The sequence below is a fragment of the Sus scrofa genome, chromosome 6 (assembly GCF_054392235.1).
Source record: "Sus scrofa isolate SSC_HxYL_T2T_F1_AM1 chromosome 6, Sscrofa_HxYL_maternal_Yorkshire_Landrace_v2.0, whole genome shotgun sequence".
Lineage (NCBI taxonomy): Eukaryota > Metazoa > Chordata > Mammalia > Artiodactyla > Suidae > Sus > Sus scrofa.
Window position 1 is genome coordinate 151,267,813 of NC_139388.1, and position 23,313 is coordinate 151,291,125.

The 23,313-nt window shown below is 36.8% G+C and overlaps 1 protein-coding gene across 2 annotated transcripts in view; it reads right to left on the reverse strand.

Moving 5' to 3' along the window:
* The window catches only part of LEPR (leptin receptor), a 94,173-nt gene that overhangs the window by 23,021 nt on the left and 47,839 nt on the right, over nucleotides 1-23,313 (reverse strand). For both annotated transcript variants that reach the window (XM_021093487.2, NM_001024587.1), the window contains 9 exon segments: nucleotides 22,149-22,294; nucleotides 19,431-19,575; nucleotides 13,266-13,556; nucleotides 12,982-13,099; nucleotides 10,155-10,354; nucleotides 6,580-6,728; nucleotides 5,306-5,465; nucleotides 4,608-4,690; nucleotides 1,051-1,267 (listed from right to left, as the gene is read on the reverse strand). In XM_021093487.2, the coding sequence (XP_020949146.1) occupies nucleotides 1,051-1,267; nucleotides 4,608-4,690; nucleotides 5,306-5,465; nucleotides 6,580-6,728; nucleotides 10,155-10,354; nucleotides 12,982-13,099; nucleotides 13,266-13,556; nucleotides 19,431-19,575; nucleotides 22,149-22,294 (1,509 nt within the window).

Genomic DNA, 23,313 nt, shown 5'->3' on the forward strand with positions numbered 1-23,313 from the left:
AGTGCTGTGGCACTCACATGAAGCTTACAGTATATGTTCACAAATCATCATAATATAAGGTGAGATATAAAAAACAGCAAGAAAGATAAAAAGCACTGAGTTTAAAGAAAGGATAGGACATATCTAATTAAAGTAATAAGCAGGAGTTCCCATTGCGGTGCAGGGGAAACGAATCTGACTAGGAACCATGAGGCTGCGGGTTTGATCCCTGGCCTCGCTCAGTGGGTTAAGGATTCGGCATTGCCCTGAGCTGTGGTGTAGGTCGCAGATGTGGCTGGGATCTGGCATTGCTGTAGCTGTGGCATAGGCCAGCGGCTACAGCTCGGATTAGACCCCTAGCCTGGAAACCTCCATATGCCGTGGGTGCAGCCCTGAAAGGACAAAAGACAAAAAAAAAAAAAAAAAAAAAATGCAATAAGCAAACACTTCATGCAGGAGATTGATAGAGGTATAGGAAATCTGGACTTTCTATTAAAAATTATACTTTAAATATATAGTTGAGAATAGAAACTCCTATTGAAAGTGGTTCTCAATTTTCTGATCCATCCAAAATGTCATATTAAATGAAATACAGGTTATTTTCAAGTCTTGCATCCATATAATTACATGTAATACTATAACATATATACATAATATATATGGCACATGTACATTACTTATTTCACAAAATTTTATCTATACGTATGTATATACATTCATACATACACACAAACATACGTACAAATATCTAGGTGGAGAGTGAGAGAAAGATACTGATTTACCTACAACCTCCACTGCTCCAAAGTTTAAGTATTATATTTAGTAGAATACGTCCTTTATTATAATATGATTTCAACAATGTTCTACCACATAAAAAACTAAGGCCCATATTACATAATCAGAATAAAACCCGTTATGTTATTTTTTGCACAAAGAAGAGATAAAAAGTGAAAGAGAGACTTTCCGACACAGAGAATCAGAGGCTTCTCGGAAGCTCATTTAGATTGAGAGGGGTTTCCAAAGATTAGCTATTAAAAAGAGCACAGTTTACTACCCTGTACCTTTTCTTACCTTTGCTCATGGGCCATGAGAATGTTAAATTAAAATTTGCGGAAGAAGCACCAATTGAATTGACGGCCAGAACTGTAACAGAATGTGCTTGCTCTGTCCAAAGGAAAGTGAGTTTAGTGTGGTTTCCCACATCTTCTGACCATGTTCCATGGCGGGAAGTATGATGTTTCACCACATAACTTCTCACGCTGCACAATGAGTCATTTTTCATCAGAGGCTGTAGTAAACATAATTAGTTTAAGAGCTACAGTGCTTGTTATACCAACAGAGCTCATATAACTTATTACACATTTCCCCTTGGTAGGCAGGAGTCAAGTCAGAGCAAGCGTTGCAGAATCCAGGACTGAGCTTTGGCCGCTCTGACCATCATCTCCCTGAAGCTGGGTGGGTGGGTGTGGGGCATGCCAAACTAATACCTTCCCCCTTTTATCTTTTCTCTTAAGACTCAGAGAATAAATCATTTGAAGATAAAGAAGTACAGATATAAACAGGACACGTTTCTACCAGGAAGTTTCACTCTAATTCTAGAGAAAAGAAAGACTGGCAGGGAGTTGAGAGTTTCTTCATCTAAAAAACAAAAACGTTGAATAACCCTGTTATTCTGGTTCTGTAAAACGAGAAAGAGCTGCATGGGTATTAATCATGACTCCTACTAATCCTAGGAAGGATCTGTCATTCATTTTTTTCTTCCCCGATATGCTGCCACTTCAAGTAACAGAGGCTCTCAGGTCAATGTTGAGGGCACACCATAATTGCTGTCCTATAGTTTAAAAAATCATACCAGGTCACTGACGATTCCAGTGTATAATACATAATTAGTCCAATTCTATTCTTTCATTCTTCAGAAGATAACAATATAGCCAATCCCCCAATCACTTTCATCTATTTCCAGTTAAGATTTAAGTGCTATCAATCCCCTGTAAACCCAGAGAAAGTTTGTGTGTATACAATGAACTAGAACACTGGTTCTCAATTATTTTGTATTGGTGCCTAAGGGAAAATAGGCAGTGCCCCATAATCCTCTCCCCTGCCCCCTGCAGGAAGGAGCTGCTGGACCCACTCACACTGGAAGAAGGCAGAAATGTTTTATATATAAAAAACATTTGTGTGTGTATATATATATCTATATATAAAACACATACGTTATATATATATATATAAAAGCTCTGAGCTGTCAATGAGACATTTTCTATCAAAAAAAAAAAAAAAGAGAGAGAGAGAGAAAGAAATTGAGAAAAATAAATACAAACACCTAAAAATATATCCCTACGGGACTTGAAATAACCTAGGTACGTGGTAAGTGAGATACTAGCAGCTACTGAAAGAAATAAATGTGCAAAAGATCATGCAATTTTTATATTTTGTTTTTAAAAAATCTACGTCAGTTTCCACATACAAATAATTACTTTTGTAACCATTGAGTAAAAATGATGCTAAACTTCCTTACTTTCTAATACTACAAGTTACTCAAGGCTCATCTTGTGTATTTCCTGCCCCAGCCCTATAACCAAGCATTTTCTCAAAAGCCCTAGTTCCTTTTATTGGAGAGCAGTATTAGAAACAAATCTGGGAATGCTCCTTCCTATGGGAGTAGGGCTTTTTCAGCTTACAGATCAAGGAAATGCAGGTGTGTACTCTATTTGTTTATACACTATGAAAATTTCCAAACAAATCCATCTATATTCATATTAAGCTACCTTGAGTTCATTCTGATGTCTCCAATGCTTTATTACATGAATCACTGCAGTCTTCTCCTTGCTTGTCTGTAACCTATTCAATAGTGAACAACCTGGGTCCTCCTTGCCGTCCATCATCCATGTATCCATCATCCAGGACTTCCCGTGTGGCTCACAACATATACTCAGCATCCACACACCCATCATCCACATATCCAATACTTCGTTCAATTCCAGTTTGCATTTACTGATACAAGAGTTGCTAACCCATACCTTGTGTACGAAAGAACTTTAACTAGAACACAGTAGTTATGTAGTTTCTCCTGGCTTTAGAATCTACTCATTAACAAGATGATTTAGACCTGCACCTTCTTCTCCCACCTCCTTCAGAAAGGTTGTTGCATACACTTGCTATAGAGTTAGATTCTCTTGTCATCTGGATTCCTTCCTGGGATCCTCCAACCTCCTAACGGTTTATCTTTAATTTGCATGCTTAAGGTTTCCTCTTTGTGCTGTAAAGTTTTATGAGTTTTGGCAAACGCGTAGTGCTATATATTCACCAGGAAAATATTATACATAATACTTCTACCATCATAAAAATTCCTCTGCTCTTCACCTACACAAACCTTTCCCTATCAACTAAACTCCTGGAAACTGCTGCTTTCTCTGTTGTCTCTATGGTTAATGCCTTTTCTTGAATGTTATATAAATGGAAACAATGTAGCCCTCTAGGAAGTCTTCTAGAATTTAGCAACATTAATTTAAGATTCATCCATATCTTTGGAGTTCCCATCATGGCTCAGTGGAAACAAATCTGACTAGCATCCATGAGGACGCAGGTTGGATCCCTGGCCTCATTCAGTGGGCCAAGGATCCAACATTGCTATGAGCTGTGGTGTAGGTCACAGATGAGGCTCGAATCCTGCATTGCTGTGGCTATGGTGTAGGCCAGCGGCTACATCTCCAATTCGACCCCTAGCTTGAGCACTTCCATATGACATGGGTGCAGCCCTAAAAAAAAAGAACTATGAAGACTCATCCATATCTTATTGTAGCTTTAAAGCAAGCTTTTAATCTCTGAATAATATTCCATTTTGTGAAAGCACCATTGTTTTTTGAAAGAAGCTATCAAACTATATCCCTAAGTGGCTGTACCATTTTGCATTCCCACCAGCAAAAAATGAAAGTTCCTGTTGTTTCATATCCTCGCCAGCAATTTATCACCAATTTTTTTTTTCTTTTTGGATTTTAACCATTCTAATAAGTGTGTAGTGGTATCTCATTGTTGTTTGAATTTGTATTTCCCTAATGACAAATGATATTTGTTATAGACTGAATGTTTGTGTCTCCCCAAAATTCTGACCCCAAAAACACATTCACTTGGGATAGAAATCGATTCATCTGGGAAGGAGAATGCTTTGAAAATTGCTAAGCTGTATATTCCTTGTTTTTAGAAATATCCATTGCGTCTTTGCCATCACACAAAAAGAATACTCTTAATGTCCCTGAGGTTCGGAGGGAAGCGACATTTACTTTATTTAGGATTAAAGATAAGTAGAATTTTGGGACTTGAAGGCACACTAGATATCATCTAGTCCAATCTTATGTTGATACAGACGAGGAAACTGAAGCTAAAGCGTCTAAATGACTGTCAGCTCAGCACTGATACAACTATAACATGTGAAGCTGAGAATACAGTTCAAGTCTCCAAACTCCAGGCCAGTGCTTCCTCCACTGTACATCCTACCTCTGGGGAATCACATCTCTGAACTGAAATAAAGATGAGATGGCAGAGTCCAGAAATGACTTCATTTTACAATGACGCAAATCTCTTGAGAGTATAGAAGTAAAATTTAAGAATAACATAAAAATCAGAAATACCTTCCAGAGCAGAGTGATATTCCTCTCTTTTTTAGTGGCATCTTCATTAATTATTCTCCAAAATTCAGGTCCTCTGATAGGAACTGCAAAATGACAAGGAGCCCAAGTTGTACATGTGTTCTTGGAAGGATTATTTTTCAGCCACATTTGAAGCAGAAATGTATGCATTTTTTCTTTTCTTTTGTTTTCTTTTCATTTTTTCTTTATGGCCACACCTGCAGCACATGGAGGTTCCCGGGCCAAGGATCAAATCAGAGCTGCAGCTGTGGCCTATGCCACAGCCACAGCAACACCGGATCCTTAACCCATTGAGTGAGGCCAGGGATCGAACTCATATCCTCGAGGAGACAACGTCAGGTCCTTAACCCACTGAGCCACAACAGGAGCTCCATTTATGCTTTTTTTTTTTTTTTTTTTTGCTTTTTAGGGTCACACCTGCAGCACATGGAGGTTCCCAGGCTAGGGGTCTAATCAGAGCTACAGCTGCCGGCCTACGCCTCAGCCACAGCAACGCCAGATCTGAGCCACATCTGTGACCTACACCACAGCTCACAGCAACACTGGATCTTTAACCCACCGAGTGAGGCCAGGGATCAAACCCACAACCTCATGGTTCCTAGTCGGATTCATTTCTGCTGCACCACAACAGGAACTCCATTGATGCATTTTTAAGACACATTCATAAAATCTCTACAGACCTTTTACATCCGTGACAACTGTGTAGGCTGGAGTACTCCAATTACTCCAATAGCCCAGTCCATCTAGCCTCTTACAGCGCACCTGGACAGCATAGACTGCACACAGGTCTGGCACCGGGAGACTGGTGGATTTTAACTTTGTGTCATATACCTCATAGATCTGTAAAATAAGTCAAAGCATTAGATTATTACTAACACATGCAGCTAAAGGGCCCTGAAGTGCATTTTCTTTTAAACTCTAACACTACTCCAAACTAAGAGAGAACTGACTTTGTGTTTTCTGGCTTTAGAGATACTCTTATTAGGCTTGAAATGTGAGCTCCTTCAAGATAGGGATTGCCTTAGTCATCTTTTTTTTTTTAATATTTTTTTTATTTTCCCACTGTACAGCAAGGGGGTCAGGTTATCCTTACATGTATACATTACAATTACATTTTTCCCCCATTTAGTCATCTTGTTATTTCCATTTCATGACAAGATTTGGACTGGCTCACTGCAATGTGTCACTTCCCAATCATTTCTCTTAACCCCATTGCTAATCCCTGTCCACTAATCCTCTATCCACAAAGACTTTTAACAATTTTAACCTGTGGTTAGACAGGGCCTGCTGTAGAGAATCTCTCGATAGTCTCCTCTATAAGCAAGTAAACTGTCACATTCATTTCAGCTGAAGTCATTATGATCTAATGACATAATTAAGAGTTTCTGCTATTTGTAAGTCTTTGCAGACTGCCATCAGAAAAATGACACAGCAAGTCATCATACATATGCTTGCAACTATAGGTATGATTCTGATTGATAAAAGCAGCTTCTTCCAAAATGTATGCAAAGGAACACATACGCCCTAAAGAATATGGTTAGAGGAGAAAAGGTTCTTTGGTAAAATAAGTTTGAGGAACATAGGATGAAACAAAGTCACAAATGTTTCTTTAATTCAGGGCTTCTCCAAACCTTTAGTATATAAGATGATTCTACACTGTGGACATACAGTGATGTAGGGTTTCCTAAACTTTATTTACCCATGTAATCTTTTTTAAGAACAATTTTATGAAATCAATGTTCTATAAAACACACTTTGGGAAATGATAAATTTTAGGAAATTTCATTCCTTAAAGGGGTTAGAATTAGATCAATCTATTTAACAGGAAGAGCGACAGAATAGAGGAGGATATGCTTTGAAGCCAATAAAACAAATCATATGCAATAAAAGACAGTTACAGGAAATAAATATTTAGTAGTGAGGCAAGCTGAAGAAATTTCCAGGTAAAAGGTACCTTCCACTGTACTTCTTTTCCACTTAAACCATAGCGAATCTGGAACTGAAGATTATTCTCTGGGAAGACTGGCTTCTCCCAAGATATTTTCAGTAATCCAATTTTTGCAGTAATTTCTGCTTTCACACTGGATGGAGGCAGCGGTTTCACTAGAAAATTTTTTTGAAGTATTACATAACAGTAATTTGAATAGTAACAATATTTTGAAAACTTGATCTTGGTGTTACAATCTTTTATAACTTCTATTTATAAAGCAACACCTTTTTCTCAAAACTTTCTCATTCATTATCTCATTTGATCCCCTACAACTTTATGTGATACATAAGAAAGGGATTATCTCTATTTTGCAAAGAGGTTGATTGAAAAAAGATCAATACATTGCCAAGTCACTCTGCACATTAAAAGTAAGACCTGATTAGAAATGGAGCTATTGTCTCTGTGTGCAAAAACAACATACTGAACACATGAGGAATGTCAATAGCAAACTCTGTTTTGCATAGAGCTTTCATTAAAGGCAAAAAACTATACATTGCATCCACTTCCGCATGTGTGAGTTTTAAACTCTTCTGCTGTCTATTATCAAGTATTTTAGGTCAAGGTCAGAGGCATTATTGCAGAGTAAAGAATTGATTCTCTACAATCTAAGGAAAATAAGCTTTTTAAAGGGCAGAAATAGAGGCAAAGATGACCAATATGGCAAGAGATTTAAAAAATAGTAGAAGATGATATGTAAACTCAATGTAACTGGGAACTAACATCTCAAAGCCCAAACACAACAGTGTGCACCTCTGAAGATCCAGACTTCATCAACAACACTTCTTTAGAGTGTTAATGACAAAAACAGCTAAACTTTTTCATTACTATACAGTTCCTCATGCTTTTTCAACTCTTGACGGGCCAAAAAGCTATTCTTCCCCAACCAGTAAGATGACATACATTTCACATCTTGAGAAGATTATTCCTTCTCAGAAAAGGAAGTATGAGTGTTTAAGATAGCCTATGACATTAAATGTGTGGTTGCAAAGGACTGAACTGTATGGACATCACATGGATATATTCCCTGAATATCTAGTTTGTAGAAAGAATGCTTTGATGTACAGTGGTTGGTGTTCCCCATAATACCCACATTAGGGAGGTATGAGGAGCTTTCCACATTTAATAGGTGGTAAAGTAGTCACAGAGCACTTCTGTGACTACCCCAAGTTTACAAATCTAGTAATAGATAGAGCTGGCATTTGGATCCCAAAGTTGGATTTCCACAGTTCTCTAGTACCTAGTTAGCAATATAAGACCAATTAAAATGCCTGATGTTATACTGAAAAAAAAACCCATCAAAATGTGTTCAGTTTTTGATTTGCATTTTTCTAATAATCAGTTGATGTTGAGCATTTTTTTCATGTTTTATTGGCCATCTATATCTTCTTTGTACAAATGTCTAATTCAGGTCTTTTGCCCATTTTTCAATTGGGTTGTTGGGGTTTTTTGCTGTTGAGTGGTATAAGTTGTTTGTATATTTTAGAGATTAAGCCTTTGTCAGTTCCACCGTTTGAAACTATTTTCTCCCATTCTGTAGGTTGTCTTTTTTTTTTTTTTTTATGACTTCCTTTGCTGTGCAAAAGCTTTTCAGTTTGATTAGGTCCCGCTTGTTTATTTTTGCTTTTATTTCTGTTGCCTTGGGAGACTGACCTAAGAAAATATTTGTAAGGCTGATGTCAGAGAATGTTTGCCTCTGTTCTCTTTTAGGAGTTTGATGGTGTCTTGTGAGGTACGACCTCACACCAGTCAGAAAAGTCATCATTAAAGTCCACAAATAACAAATGCTGGAGAGGGTGTGAAGAAAAGAGAACCATCCTGCACTGTTGGTGGGAATGTAAACTGGTACAGCCACTATGGAGAACAGTATGGAGGTACCTTAGAAAACTATATATAGAGCTACCATATGACCCAGCAATCCCACTCTTGAGCATATATCCAGACAAAACTTTCCTTGAAAAATACAGATGTGCCCGTATGGTCACTGCAGCACTATTTACAATAACCAAGACATGGAAACAACCTACAGATGAATGGATTAAGAAGATGTGGTATATATATACAATGGAATACTACTCAGCCATAAAAAGGAACAAAATAATGCCATGTGCAACAACATGGATGGAACTAGAGATGCTCATACTAAATGAAGTAAGTCAGGAAGAGAAAGACAAATACCATGTGATATCACTTATATCTGGAATCTAATATATGGCTCAAATGAACCTTTCCACAGAAAAGAAAATCATGGACATGGAGAACAGACTTGTGGTTGCTAAGAGGGAGGGACTGAGAGGGACTTGGAATCTGGGATTAATAGATGCAAACTATTTCCTTTGGAATGGAATGGATAAGCAATGAGATCCTGCTGTATAGCACTGGGAACTCTAGTCACTTATGATGCAGGATGATAATGTGCAAAAAAAGAATGTGTATGTGCACATGTGACTGGGTCACCTTGATGTACAGTAGAAAATTGACAGAACACTGTAAACCAGCTATAATGGAAAAAAAATAAAAATCATTTTAAAAAATGCATTCAGGTGTAGAACTGAATCCATGTTGTAGGAGTCATATACCACATGTGAGGACGTATCTGCGCACGTTTGTGGGGTGGTGGGGTAGAAGGTTTCTTTATTATCCTAGGATATTTAGTATCAGAGAAGTACTGCTTACAGTAAAATCACTTCGAATGGAACCAAACTAAATGGAGGGTGACAGTGAGAGGGCAAATCAATTAACTGGGACTTCACGTTGAAAAAAATTGTTTTAATTATAAAACCTTTACCCTGTATTTAATAAAATGTAGGTTTGAATCAGATGCATACTAAATATTTGAAAATACAATGAATCAAATATTAATTTTGGTGCAATTCCCCAACAAAATAGTATCTAGCATCAAAAGACACTCTTCCACCTTTGCCACACAATCACAAATGGGTCAGTTCTCAAAGATTTCATAAGGATACTTAGAATGATACACCAAATTTCCAAGGGCTCTCTTAGTCTTTGAAATAAAAATATCTCTTAAAAAGGATGTTTAAAATACTATGATGGATGTTATCATCCTTGTCTATTTTCACTTTGGTTATTTTGACTCCTGCTTCCTACACAGCCTTACAAATTAAAGCCTTGGATTATGACTACTCAGATTACCATCAGAAAAAAACCATTGGAATATCCAAATTAAACTTTTAGATTGAAAACACAGAATGTTTCATAATAAATACATTGGGAGAAAAATATACTATGGTTATTATCTAGGATAATATGACTACCAGATTTCATTTCCGGTGACCAATATAATTCATTACATTGCAGGCTGAAAATATTCCTATTGCTAAAAAATTGTGCTATAAGTAACTTAAAATAAAACTGTAAAATTTTCTAAGGCTGATTATCTTTTCAGTCCTGTGTAAATAGGAAAAAATAATTTAATCCTAGCATGATCAGAAAACAGTAAAATTCAACAGTTACTCTGAATCAATTTGAATCCAAATCTGCTAATAAAAATGAAGACACACACGTAATTTTTGACATACCCACGGAATCAGGAATGACACATGTTGGTGGAGAATCAAGTGAACCCAACGGGTGATTTATTCTAATCCACATTGTATAGCCAGATAGCAGAAATATTGGCTGAAATATGCATTCATAAAAACCATCTCTCTGCAACTGGCAATCTTTGGGTTCAGATATGGGATGCACAGATGGAACGTCAGAACAGTAGAGGCTACTCCTTAAAAGATACAAAAAACAGTCAATTAATATACAGAATTGATGAAAGCAATAAAATATTTAAGATTTATGCTTTGTTGTTTAAAACAGACAGTTTTTTTTCCATATAAAAGTAGATATTCTTAATGGAAAGGCATTTTTGAATTCCCAGCTATATCACGACCTTTCCATAAAAATAGAAAATAACTCTTATTAAATATTTTACTAGATAGTAAGTAGGGATGCAAGTTAAATAAATGACATTGTTCTAATAAGGAGATAAGAATCCAACTACAGATAGGCCTTAATATACTTTGGAAGCTACCCTAATATTATATCTAAATGACTGAATTTTTATAACAGAAATCATAAGTGATCATGGGGCATTCCTGAATGGAAAAGAAAGTAAAATCCTTACACTTTTAAATAAGGATTAAATTCCACAACAAATTGAAAACATAACTGATAGTAAATTATAGCTTAATTGATACTGTCCTAATAATTTTTTTTAGGGGTACACATGTGGCATAAGGAAGTTCCCAGACCAGGGGTTGAAATGGAGCTACAGCTGCCAGCCTACACCACAGCCGCAGTAACTGGGGTTCCAAGCTACATCTGTAACCTACACCACAGCTCACGGCGATGCCACATCTTTAACACACTGAGTGAGGCCAGGGATCAAACCTGAGTCCTCATGGACACTAGTCGGGTTTGTAACCCACTGAGCCACAAAAGGAACTCCTGTCCTAATAATTTCTAGTTCAAAGCAATATAATTAAAATAATACCAGTTCTTGGCTTATATATGAATCATATAATCGGGTGTATCACTTGTGTTCTCAAGGAAGAAAATTATTTTTTATCACTGCATCCCAATCAACACTCCACCTCAGAAAATACAAAGCATTTCTCCCCTTCTTTGAAATAGCCCTTCTGGCATTATTTGCTTTGAATATGGTATTTAAGCGGTTAAAGCAGCAGTTACTGTTTCCATAGGAATAGGAGTAAGGAGGCTCCAAAAAAATGAAAACAAATATATTTTTCTGTCTCTCATTTTCCATTGTTGGACACCTTTTTCTTCTTATTTCCTCAAAATTAAAGTCGTGTGTGTTCGAGAACATGTGGTAGGTGGGGTTAAATGAGAGAGAGGGAACGAGGAGTCATCTGCACATAAAAAATAAGAACGAAGACCTTGCACAAAACACATCATCATCATGGGAGCGATAACCATTTATTGAATTTTTCAAGAGAAATCACATCACTTAATTATAATTAAATAAAATACATCATTAACTCTCACAGAAACTCTGCAAGTCCTTATATTCATTCCATTTTACAAACAAGAAAATTAAGGCTTAGAGAGGTTTTTAAAAAAGTCAGAGTTCCTGTCATGGCTCAGCAGTTACCAAATCTGACTAGCATCCATGAAGATGCAGGTTCAATACCTGGCCTTGCTCAGTGGGTTAAGGATCCTGCATTGCTGCAGCTGTGGCGTAGGCCCACAGCTACAGCTCCAATTCGACGCCTAGCCTGGGAACCTCCATATGCCATGGGTGTGGCTCTAAAAAGCAAAACAAACAAACGAACAAACAAACAAAAACCAAAAACCCAACCTAGTATATGCAGCTAGTTTCATGGTTTTTCTATAAATATTAGTAAGATAAATGAGGCAAAATGCTTATGGTTGTCCACAAACACCATTTTTAATGTGAAAATGCCATGGAAAGAAAGTAAAGACATTACAAAAGTAAAATGGCATACCATGAATGCTCTATTCATCTAAAAGTACTCATACCAGGTAAAATGAAGACAGCTATTACTCTCATGTGAGAAACAAAGAAACTGCCCCATTTTTCCTAATACTACATAAGAATAGACTGGTAGCATTAGGAATAGAATTTGGAACACAATATTTGAGGAAACAGATTTGTTTTTCAAGTAGAAAATTTAGATTTTTAAGAATAAGTGAGCACAAGTTATGTAAATCGAAGGTCCGAATACCAATGGATAAGGGTGTTTCATAGTAGTACACACACTTGAAAACTGCTAAAGAATGTTATAAAAATTAAAATCTATCTATCTTGTCCTAATCAAGATAGATATTACTTTAGATAAAAGTCTTCTTAGAAGGAGAATACTATAGGAAGATTTGAATTACTTTTAAAACACGGGGAAAAAAAGCACAATTCACTCTTTGCTATATTTTAATCCTTATTGTTTCTTTTTTAAATAATCTTACCTGCTTCTAAAGGCCATTCATTTATCTCCTACAATCTCTGGGCCACTACCTCCAACTTTTTTCTAAAACATAAATCTTCAGCAAATGATACAAAGCTTGTATAATCTTTGATCTCCTCCTCCTCCAAGTCAAATTAAATTGTATAGCCATTAATTTTTCTTGGATTTCATTCAATAGTTAAAATGCAATTTTAATTAACTGATCATTAGAAAAAATAATCTGAAGTCAAAACAAATTAGAATCTTTGTGTGTGAAGTTTTTCAAGAATCACCAATTTAATCCCTCGAAACTTTCCTAAGTACATTCTACCTCCTTCTTGCAGGAATAAATCTACAAGACTATGGCTATAGTGGTATTTTTCCAGAAAATATTTATCCACAGAAAAAATAAAACAGCAAAAATAATACATACCTATGATACCTCAACTGCAAAGTGCTTCCCACAAGTGATTGGATTGCATTGGTTGACCATCTGCAAGTCATTTTAGTTAAGTACCCATCAGTTTCACATGATATATTGATATTGACATCTATTTAAAACACATTAAAATATTACTATAAAACAAAGACACCAAAACATTTTTAATGAAAATAAAATCTCAATATGATTTTCTTAACATCTTCAACTCTAATACATATAGAGTCCATAGAAATGTATCCTATGGAGCGAAATGAAGAAAAACCAGGGCTTCTTACCAATCACATATAACTCAGCATAGCGATGGTGGCACTCGTGCTCATTGCAGCAGTACACTGCATCATAGGTGAACTTTCCTCGAGGTTTGGTTGCATTCATATTGGGAAAAGTGACTTTGCTAACATGGTCACCCACAACATCATACTGACTTTGAGGAATCTTCTCAGCTAAATTCATCCACCAAACAATCTTTTTTGAGGAAACGATCTTGTTCTCATTTTTATAGATGCAGTGAAAAGAAATGTTAGACCCAACACTTGTCAGAATTTTAGGTGGAAAGTATATAACATCTGCAATGAAGGAAGACATATACGATGTCAGATGAGACAGAAAACACCACATAAGCAATTGATACCGTGTAAGAGAGATTCACAAGGCATTCAGGATTACACTGCCAAAAATAAAACGAGTGCGCTAGGAGACTGCAGAACTGGAGCTGCCTGTTCGTGTACAGTTAGTAAGCGTCCAGGCACTCCCATTCCCAAGTGACTTGAGTGTCCATAAATGTCTTCAGTGTTTTCTAAATGCAGACACTTACTCATTATACAATATGCTTTTGTGAGTAACTGTCACCTGCCGATAGGCATAAAATTAATTAAAATGAAATACAGTCTAGTTCCGCAATATGTCTTCCATCAGACTCTGCTTTCAGAATCAGTGAACCTTAAGACAAGTTCTTAAATCAAATCCCTATCAAACAAAATCCTGAAAATAAAGGATGATTACCATGGTCTTGTTTGGAAATCTGAAAATTTCAAATAAGCAGGTAAAGTAGAAAAATAAGCTTTAAATAGAAAACTGGTCAGGAAATGTAAAATCAGCGATGCACCAATTTACAGAAGGCAATACTGCAAATACTGTTCTGTGGTATCATTTGAAGTTACTTAATGTCAGTGTCCTGTGGCTGAAGACAAGGGGAACCAATATTTTTCTAAAATATTATTTTAATGCCTTTACACAGTTCTATTATTACTCTTTCAGTCTCTTGTTGTTGGAAACAGAGTTTGCCTATATTTTTTATTGGAAACAGAATAAAAGAAAATTAATGTTTACGTAGGAAGACATTAATTCTGCCATAGCACATTACAAAAACATATATTTCAATTGTACAATTTAAGATAGGCTAATTTCTGTGATACAGGTATCTGGGAGTTCCTGTCGTGGCTCAGCGGAAACGAATCTGACCAGTATCCATGAGGACACAGGTTCCATCCCTGGCCTCACTCCATGGGTTAAGGAGCTGGCATTGCCGTGGGGTATGGTGTAGGTCGCAGAAGCAGCTCAGATCCTGCGTTGCTGTTGCTGCGGTGTAGGCCGGTGGCTGCAACTCTGATTTGACCCCTAGCCTGGGAACCTCCATGTGCGCGAGTGCGGCCCTAAAAAGACAAAAAAAAAGAGAGAGAATATGGGTATCTGTGTTAATGCATATCATCTAGATTACCCTCAAAACAAAACAAGAAAACAAAATTTCATTAGCTTTTATTTTTCTCTTTTCTGTAATAGCATGCTAAACTGCAATGTCTTTATATTTACAGTTCATAGAAGACATTTGCATTTTGTATGTCTATAGTCAAGCCTAAGCAGAAGAAAACTTAACAGCATGAAATCAATGAACAGAAGACAGTCCACTAGATTTCCAAGCCTAGCCCAGGGTGGCACTCAAGCTTCACTGGTACGTTACTTACTGCACACAAGTACCCACCACTGAACTGCGACCTCATTCACCTACCTTCAGCAGGCTCGTGTCTCATTAATCAAATACCTCAACGTTTTAGAATAATTCAGTTTTTTTAAAAAAAATACAAATCAGATATCAAAATTAAGCTGAAGTGTTTAATGTGAAAGGTAATAAAACCTCAAAGCATTTCACTTCAAAATTGAATGCCTAAGACTTAATTGAGAAACAGAATTAAGTATTTTGGCATAATGAAAACAGCTTACAAAAAGAAAACAAGTTATTAAAAACCCAATGATTTTTAAAACTTACACTGAACAAATGTATTGAATTGATATGAGATAAATGTTGAATATTCGATTTCCAAAATAATATAAATATATCTTTTATTCTCATATGAGATGCTACACAATGTTTAATGTGTGAAAGAAGGAAACAATAATGAGTTTCTTCTCATGACTGAGAATCAATACCTTTACAGGATCTACGTTATTTAATGAATTTTATTTTTCTATTGGTAAATATTAGTGAATTACTCAAAAGAACATAACTCATGAATGAAAATGTTTTAGATAAGTTACTTCAAAATGTGTTTTTTATCATAGCTCCAGAAAATATTTTTTATTTCTTGAAGTAGGTTACCTGTTTTTCTTTAAGAAAAAATATTTTCTCTAACCTGGTATAAGAGCTGCATAAAAAGTGTAGAGATGATCTAATATCTATTTCTCCCCTTCTTACACGGTTAACAAGAATGCCGTTAGTAAAGGCATTGTAAGAATTCAGCACTTCTAAAGTTGTTATTGTATGTAGCATAACTTAATTGCAATATTCTTATACTTTCTAAGTTCTGGAAAGGTGCTGAGTTTTCCTCTAAAAATCCAAGGTCTCAACAGCTATAGAGAAAGAATCTATTCAATTTTTTTAAAAGAATCCATAAGAATTCCCTGAGTAGGAACAGTCAACGCTGCGTTAACTGTGCATTTGGTAGGTATAGCTTTAATATACTAATGAATAAAAAGTGGTAGTTACAAAGTACTGAGAATTAACATTCTGTACGCAGCAGTACATCAAATAATCTGTGCTTTAAAAAAATTCAGAATGTTTGGAAATGATAAGGCAGATGTGCACATTCATTCTAAATAAATTAATGGTTCAATCTTATAGAATGTTTCTGTTTGGTGAATGCCCATTACAGCACCTACCAGGAACAATGGAGGTGCATCTAATAATATTAAGTAACTGGACTGAAGAGAGAAGGATTCAAATCCCTAAACACAAGAGTAGGAAGTTCCTGAGTTTGGAGGCATATTTGCGCTGCACATCTTTCAGGGAATAAGCCTCAAGTGGGGTCAGCACTGTGACTTGTGGAAACGGCTGCTGATGTAACACAAAAGGAACTCCACAAGCAAATAAACTGGCAAGGTTTCTTTTCAATAAAACATACCTTTGTTGTTTTGTGTACACAAAACACTAAATATTTGCCCATGAGAGGGCATATAAATGTGTATGTATGTGTTTTATAGTACATGTTAATACATCGAATTACTATCATACAACATGTTAAGGAACCAAGCAAATTTAATCCTATAGGTATTGACATGACCTAGGAAAGTAACAGAGGTATAAAAAAGTTTTGAGTAAAGTAAAATAGAACTAAAAATACTTCTAGCCAAAGGTCTAAAAGCCTAAGTTGAATAATCCAAAACAAAATTTTATGTGAAGTGTAACAGAAGCAGCTGTTATATTATCCTGGCTCAAAATTTTCATCTTAATTCAGCTGAATACATAACATTGCTGAGAATCATTATTCTAGAAAGTTATAAATGTCTAACTTGAATATCTGAATAAACAAACTTTGAAAACAATGATAGTTCTTTTAGAATTTCCCTTTTCTTCAGAGAGGGTAGGTTCTCAGATTTAATTAAGGAGTAAAATGGTAAGGAATAAAGCCATTTCAGCAAATAGTTAAATAAAGGAGCAAGTCTCAGACCATAGGAGCAAGGGCTGTTGCCTCTACCTCTTTTATCAAATCTCCCTCCCCTTCCCTTCACCCCGCTATATGAAAACCTCCAGGAGACATTCATTGAAATTTGACTTCGTTCATTCATTCCTCTTTACACATTACATAGCTGGTCCTATTAATTGATGACATGTAATTAAAGATAGGGAGTTCCCATCGCAGCTCAGTGGAAACATGAGAACACAGGTTTGAGCCCTGGCCTTGCTCAGTGGGTTAAGGATCCGGCGTAGCCATGAGCTGTGGTGTAGGTCAAATCTGGCATTGCTGTGGCTGTGGTGCAGGCCAGTGGCTACAACTCCAATTGAACCCCAAGCCTGGGAAACTCCATATGCCGTGGGTGTGGCCCTAAAAAGAAAAATAATAATAAAGACAGAACAGAAGTTTAATTTCCGGCATCATATTAAACACATTGTGATACTCAATAGTTATTTAAGGAATAGAGATGAGAAATTCCTGTCTTCTGAGTCTGTTCATACAGGTTTCCTGACTTTTCTAGTGAGAAATAATTCCTCCCGTGCTTAGCACTTAGTTTAGCTCATCTCACAATCTTACTTGTGCAAAGCAATTAGTTATTACATCAATCTCTCATCTTCATTAGACTTTGAGATTTTTTTTTCCCACTGTACAACAAGGGGATCAAGTTATCCTTACATGTATACATTACAATCACATTTTTTTCCCCACCCTCTGTTCTGTTGCAATATGAGTATCTAGACATAGTTCTCAATGCTACTCAGCAGGATCTCCTTGTAAATCTATTCTAAGTTGTGTCTGATAAGCCCAAGCTCCCGATCCCTCCCACTCCCTCCCCCTCCCATCAGGCAGCCACAAGTCTTTTCTCCAAGTCCATGATTTAGACTTTGAGATTTTGATTACAGCTTGTGGATTTATAAGCTATGATACTTATAAACTATGATCTACTAGTTTCTGAGTGATCACTAAGAGTCAGGCGCTGCAGTAAGCCATTTTATGTGTATTACTTCCCTCTATCCATGTAAAAAAGTCCCTGTTTTACAGAAGAGAAAACAGGCATAGAAAGGTTAAGAAACTTCCCAAGTAAGTGTTGGGGCCAGGACTTCTACAAACTTCTGTCAGACTCCAAAGTCAGTGCTCTTAAACCACTAATGCTACTTACTTTTTAACAATCAGTGCTTTTTCAATAGTAAGTAAGCAATAAATAAACTTATTTAATTAAATGTACGGACTATCTTAGTGTTTTACGTGGTACTTGCTATCTCCATATATCACAATCAACCTGACTGAGTCTGAGTAGGAGTAATTTTGCCCATATAATAGATCAGACAACTAGTCAGAGGACGATGAATTGTTTTCCTATGGTTACACCCTGACTTATACCAGGACTATTAAACTCCTGGACTGGAGTTCCCAGCTTGGCGCAGCGGAAACGAATACGACTAGGAACCATGAGGTTGCGGGTTCGATGCCTGGCCTCGCTCAGTGGGTTAAGGATCTGGCGTTGCCATGAGCTGTGGTATAGGTCGCAGATGCCGCTTGGATCTGGCATTGCTGTGGCTCTGGCGTAGGCTGGCAGCAACAGCTGTGATGGGACCCCTAGCCTGGGAACCTCCATATGCCGCGGGTGTGGCCCTAAAATAGACAAAAGGCAAAAAAATTTAAAAATTTAAAAAAATAAACTCCTGGACTATTGAACTCCTAAGTCTCCATGTAAAACACGGCACCTCAACTTGTATGGAAGTTGTGAATAAACTGCAATTTCTCTGATATAAATGATAACTTTATAAAAAAAGAAAAGAAAATCAAAAGGGAAAGGTCTCAAAAGGAAGCACCTGGAGTGAAAAGAATTATTTAATTAAATAATAGGAATTTATAATATTCAAATAAATCTTTATTATTTCAAATATATGCAAATAAATGCATCTGATGTCCAAATGTAAATTCAGGAAACAGCAATATAAATAATGTTCTGAATCTGTAAATTTGGAACTTTTATTTTAACTCTGCCTTTTGAATCAGAAAGAATAATTCAGCAAGACACTGCTGTGGAAACACATTAACTTGGGAGCTTCATTCTCATTAACAGATTAATTCATTCAAAATTTAAATTAAAAGTTAATATGAGAGTCTCTGAGAACAGACTTGCGGTTGCCAAAGGGGAGGGGAGGGAGTGACTGGGAGTGTGGGGTTAGTAGATGCAAACGATCGCATTTGGAGTGGATAAGCAATGAGATCCCGCTGGATAGCACAGGGAACTACATCTAGTCACTTATGATGTGAGAAAAAAGAATATATCTATATATGACTGGGTCACTTTGCTGTACAGTAGAAATTGACAGAACACTGTAAATCAACTCTAATGGAAAAAATAAAAATCATAAAAGTTAAAATTAAAAATATGGTATTCTTCCTTTTGTTTTGCTTATAGTATGCAAAAAGCAAATTCAGAAACCATAGTCCCCTGTCAATAGAAGCGATCCTTACAAAACCTACCTTGTGTGGTAAAAGTAAAGGGGGTGCTCCAGTCACTCCAGATTCCTGGGCCATCCAGTCTCTTGCCCCTCACCTGAACCTCATATGAAGACCCGGGAAGCACACTGTCTACAAGCAGAGATGTATCTGAGACGATCTCATCAGCCTGTTAAATATCATTGGAAAAAATCAGAATATCAGGTCAATGTAAAACCTTTATCAAAATTGATTGCAAGCAGCTCTCAACTAATTTCAAAGAGTCAAAATCTTACAGATTAGTGAGCTGGCCACAGTGGAATTCAATAGAAATCAATTACCCAATAACAAATGTTTGATGACATGCGTTAATAAAATTTTAAATAGCCTATGAGTCCAAGGAAAACAAATCACAGTGATAATCAGCATATATTTTTAACTGAATGATAATTAATATTGACCTTTCCAAATCTGAGACACAACTGAAGTCAGTGGGAAGCGTCCAACCACTGCTGGCATCTATAACACACACAGTAGAAGAGGATGTCCCAGATTTTGGAGGGATTTTACTCTGGAAGAAGCAGCTGAAGGTAGGGTCTGAGACAGGGTACAAAGGGGCCCCACGGAAATATTTATCTTTAGATTTCTACTGTTAAGGCATATATGAATGCGAGTAGGAAGCGTAAAAAGGTTTATAATTTTAGGATTTCATTTCTGTTTGGTGTCTTTGTTTTGTTTTCTATCTTTTCGGTCATGAGAACTCATTGAATTTCATCTGTTGTTTCTAGACTTTAGTATTCAGCTACCCCTTCTTTAAATTAACCAAAATTTGGAGTTCCCACTGTGGAGCATGGGTTAGGAATCCAACTGCAGCAGCTTGGGTCAGAGAACCATAAACGTTCTTAGAGAAAAGTATCACAGAAGGAGAGACTGAATAATTTCAAGAACCCAAGTCTGATGATAAGCTACAGTGAATTAGAATACAGTTCACAAATTAGACAGAAAACATTAGAGAGACCTAACTGCCTAAACGACCAATGATGTACTCCAAAACTACTGAGCCCCTGGCACATCAGACTGACTCACCATAGGCTGAAAATAGTGAGAAGCAACACGAATGCACCTAACAGTATCAGATCACCTATATTTAAATCCTGTTATCTCCATTTTACAGATGAGAAAGCTGATGCCCAGAGAAGCCTTGCATACTTTTTCCATACACGACAGATTCCCATTCCGCTTTTTTTGGGGCGAGGGTACTGATGAACCCATGGCATGAGGAAGTTCCCAGGCCAGAGATCCAACCCATGCCACAGCAGCGACAACACTGGACCCTGAACCCACTGAGCCACAGAGAACTGCCCCCATTCTGCTCTTGATGAATATAAAGTCTTCAAATTTTAGCCCAGGTTTAAAAAGATAGATTTTTTTACTTGTAAAGTACATAACGATTGGTTTCACAAATTAAGATGTCAAGAGACTTCCCATCGTGGCACAGTGGAAACGAATCTGACTAGGATCCATGAGGCACAGCGGAAATGAACCTGACTAGGATCCATGAGGATGCAAGTTTGATCCCTGGCCTCGCTCAGTGGGTTCAGGATCCAGCATTGCCATGAGCTGTGGTGTAGGTCACAGACGCAGCTCAGATCTGGCATTGCTGTGGCTGTGGTGTAGGCCTGAGGCTACAGCTCCAATTCAGCCCCTAGTATGGGAACCTCCATATGCTGTGGGCATGGCCCTAAAAAGAACAAGAAAAAAAAAAATTAAGATGCCAAGGTCCTTGTCTGGCCCTCAAGGCTCTCTATGACCTCCTTCTTCTTCCCTGCCCCTCTTTAATCATCCACTACTGCTCCTCTTCTCACTCACCACCCTGGCTTCCAGCTCCTCATCCAGCTTAAGACCTCTGAATTGCCATTTTTTCCATTTAGACCCCAATTCCCCGAGACATCTACATCGCCACCTCCTTCGAATCCCTGCTCAGATATCACCTTCTCAATGGACCCTTCCCCCATGTCCATGTCATATTACAACCCACCACCTCTCTCCTGCACTCCCAAGCTCCCCTTATTCTGTTCTACTACCCCAAAGCAGCCTGAGTTCTTGGCACCCAGGAGGTGCTCGATACTTACTGAAAGAATGAAAAAAGAATTTGACACACCATATAGTACAAATGCATGCACTGCGTATAAACAAATACACTGAGTAATGAGAAAAACATAAGGATGCATGTAAAATCAGAAACCAGAGAAGGTCTTTAGGTGAAAATATTATAATTATGAATTCAAGAATTCTGTATCTGGACTTCCTATAGACATTAGGTTGTGTGTGTGTGTGTGTGTGTGTGTGTGTTTTGAGAGAGAGATGAAGAAAGACTGGGAGGGAAGGAGGGAGAAGGGGGGGAATTAATCTAATATACATAAACTTTTGGAAAAGGAGTTTTTTCTGGCACTAAATTCTGGGGAGGAATTTGCCATGCTCTTCAATATATAACATAAATCCACATGTAAGAGACACTGAGTAACATCAAACAATTTTTCTAAAATCATTTTATAGGAGATGCAGAAATGCTATATATATGCTCATTTTTTACGTTGACATTAAATGAAAGCCAGTGACATGATATCAAATGATGACTGGTTCTGCCCAGAAGCAGGATTGCACATTTGGTGTCAGAGACATTCTCTATGAGACTTGGAGGAGGTCTCACCTTTCTTTTAGCTGCTTCGCAATTTTTCATTTCATTTACTAAAGTATACTCACTTTTCTCATATTTGTTGTAGAATTCTCTGAATATTTTACTTGATATTGAAGTTGAAATGGTACCAGTGTTGGGCTGGACCAAGAAATCTTTAAATTACCAGTGTCTGTGATTTCCATATGCAAACCTAATGGTGGATCAGGCTTCACTTAAGGAAAAAAACAAACAAATAAAAAAACATCTTTAAGTCAAGGAATTTTCATGATAATCACAAAATGAAGTCAAAATAAATTTTTAGCATAGTCTCTTTCAACTATCAAAAAGGTGTCCTTATTCAAAGACTAATTACGGAAACAAAATATTGGTTCTACTCTTGGAATAGCAATCCATGTATCTTCTTTTCCTTCTCCCTAAGTGGTAAAGACTATAACTCAGTAAATGAAATTACTGTGATAAATGTGAATTCCTGCTGCAAAAAAAAAAGCCTGCTTCACTTTATTTAACTTAGCATTTCCCAAACTTATCTGAAGCCTCCCCTGACACCACAATTTTAGTGATTAACAAAGAGAAAAAGTATTTTGCAGAGCACTACTTGAAAAATGTATGTAAATTCTGCACGCAAAAATCAATGTACATATGCATGTAAATTCATGTAAATATGCACACAAAATTCAACAAATTTATTAATTTTGAAATACAACAATCCAGACACACTCATTCAAATAACCCACAGTATGCATAATGTACATGCAGGAAACATAGCATTAGCAGGCCTTGACTTGTCACCAGAAATGGAGATGGAGTTTCTTATCCTAATGTGATACTGAACTCAGTATATAATTTCTGAGTTCATATGTATGTGTTTTTATGTATCCATATGCATTTGTGTGTGTGTGTATATATATATATGGGGATTGTGTGTGTGGTTTTAAACATACAACATAGCCTTTAAATTATTTGTAGAAACAACATAAAGATTTTACAATAAAGGATTAATTGAATAAATAACGGCTCATCCCTTTGGGGAAATCTATGTAGCCATTAAAAATCATACTGGAGAAGAATACTGAAAATGTTTAATATTGTTATTATTTTTTTCTTTTTGTCTTTTTGTCTTTTTAGGGCCGCAACCCATGGCATATGGGGGTTCCCAGGCTAGGGGTCAAATTGGAGCTACAGCTGCTGGCCTACACCACAGCCAGAGCAATGTAGGATATGAGCCGCATC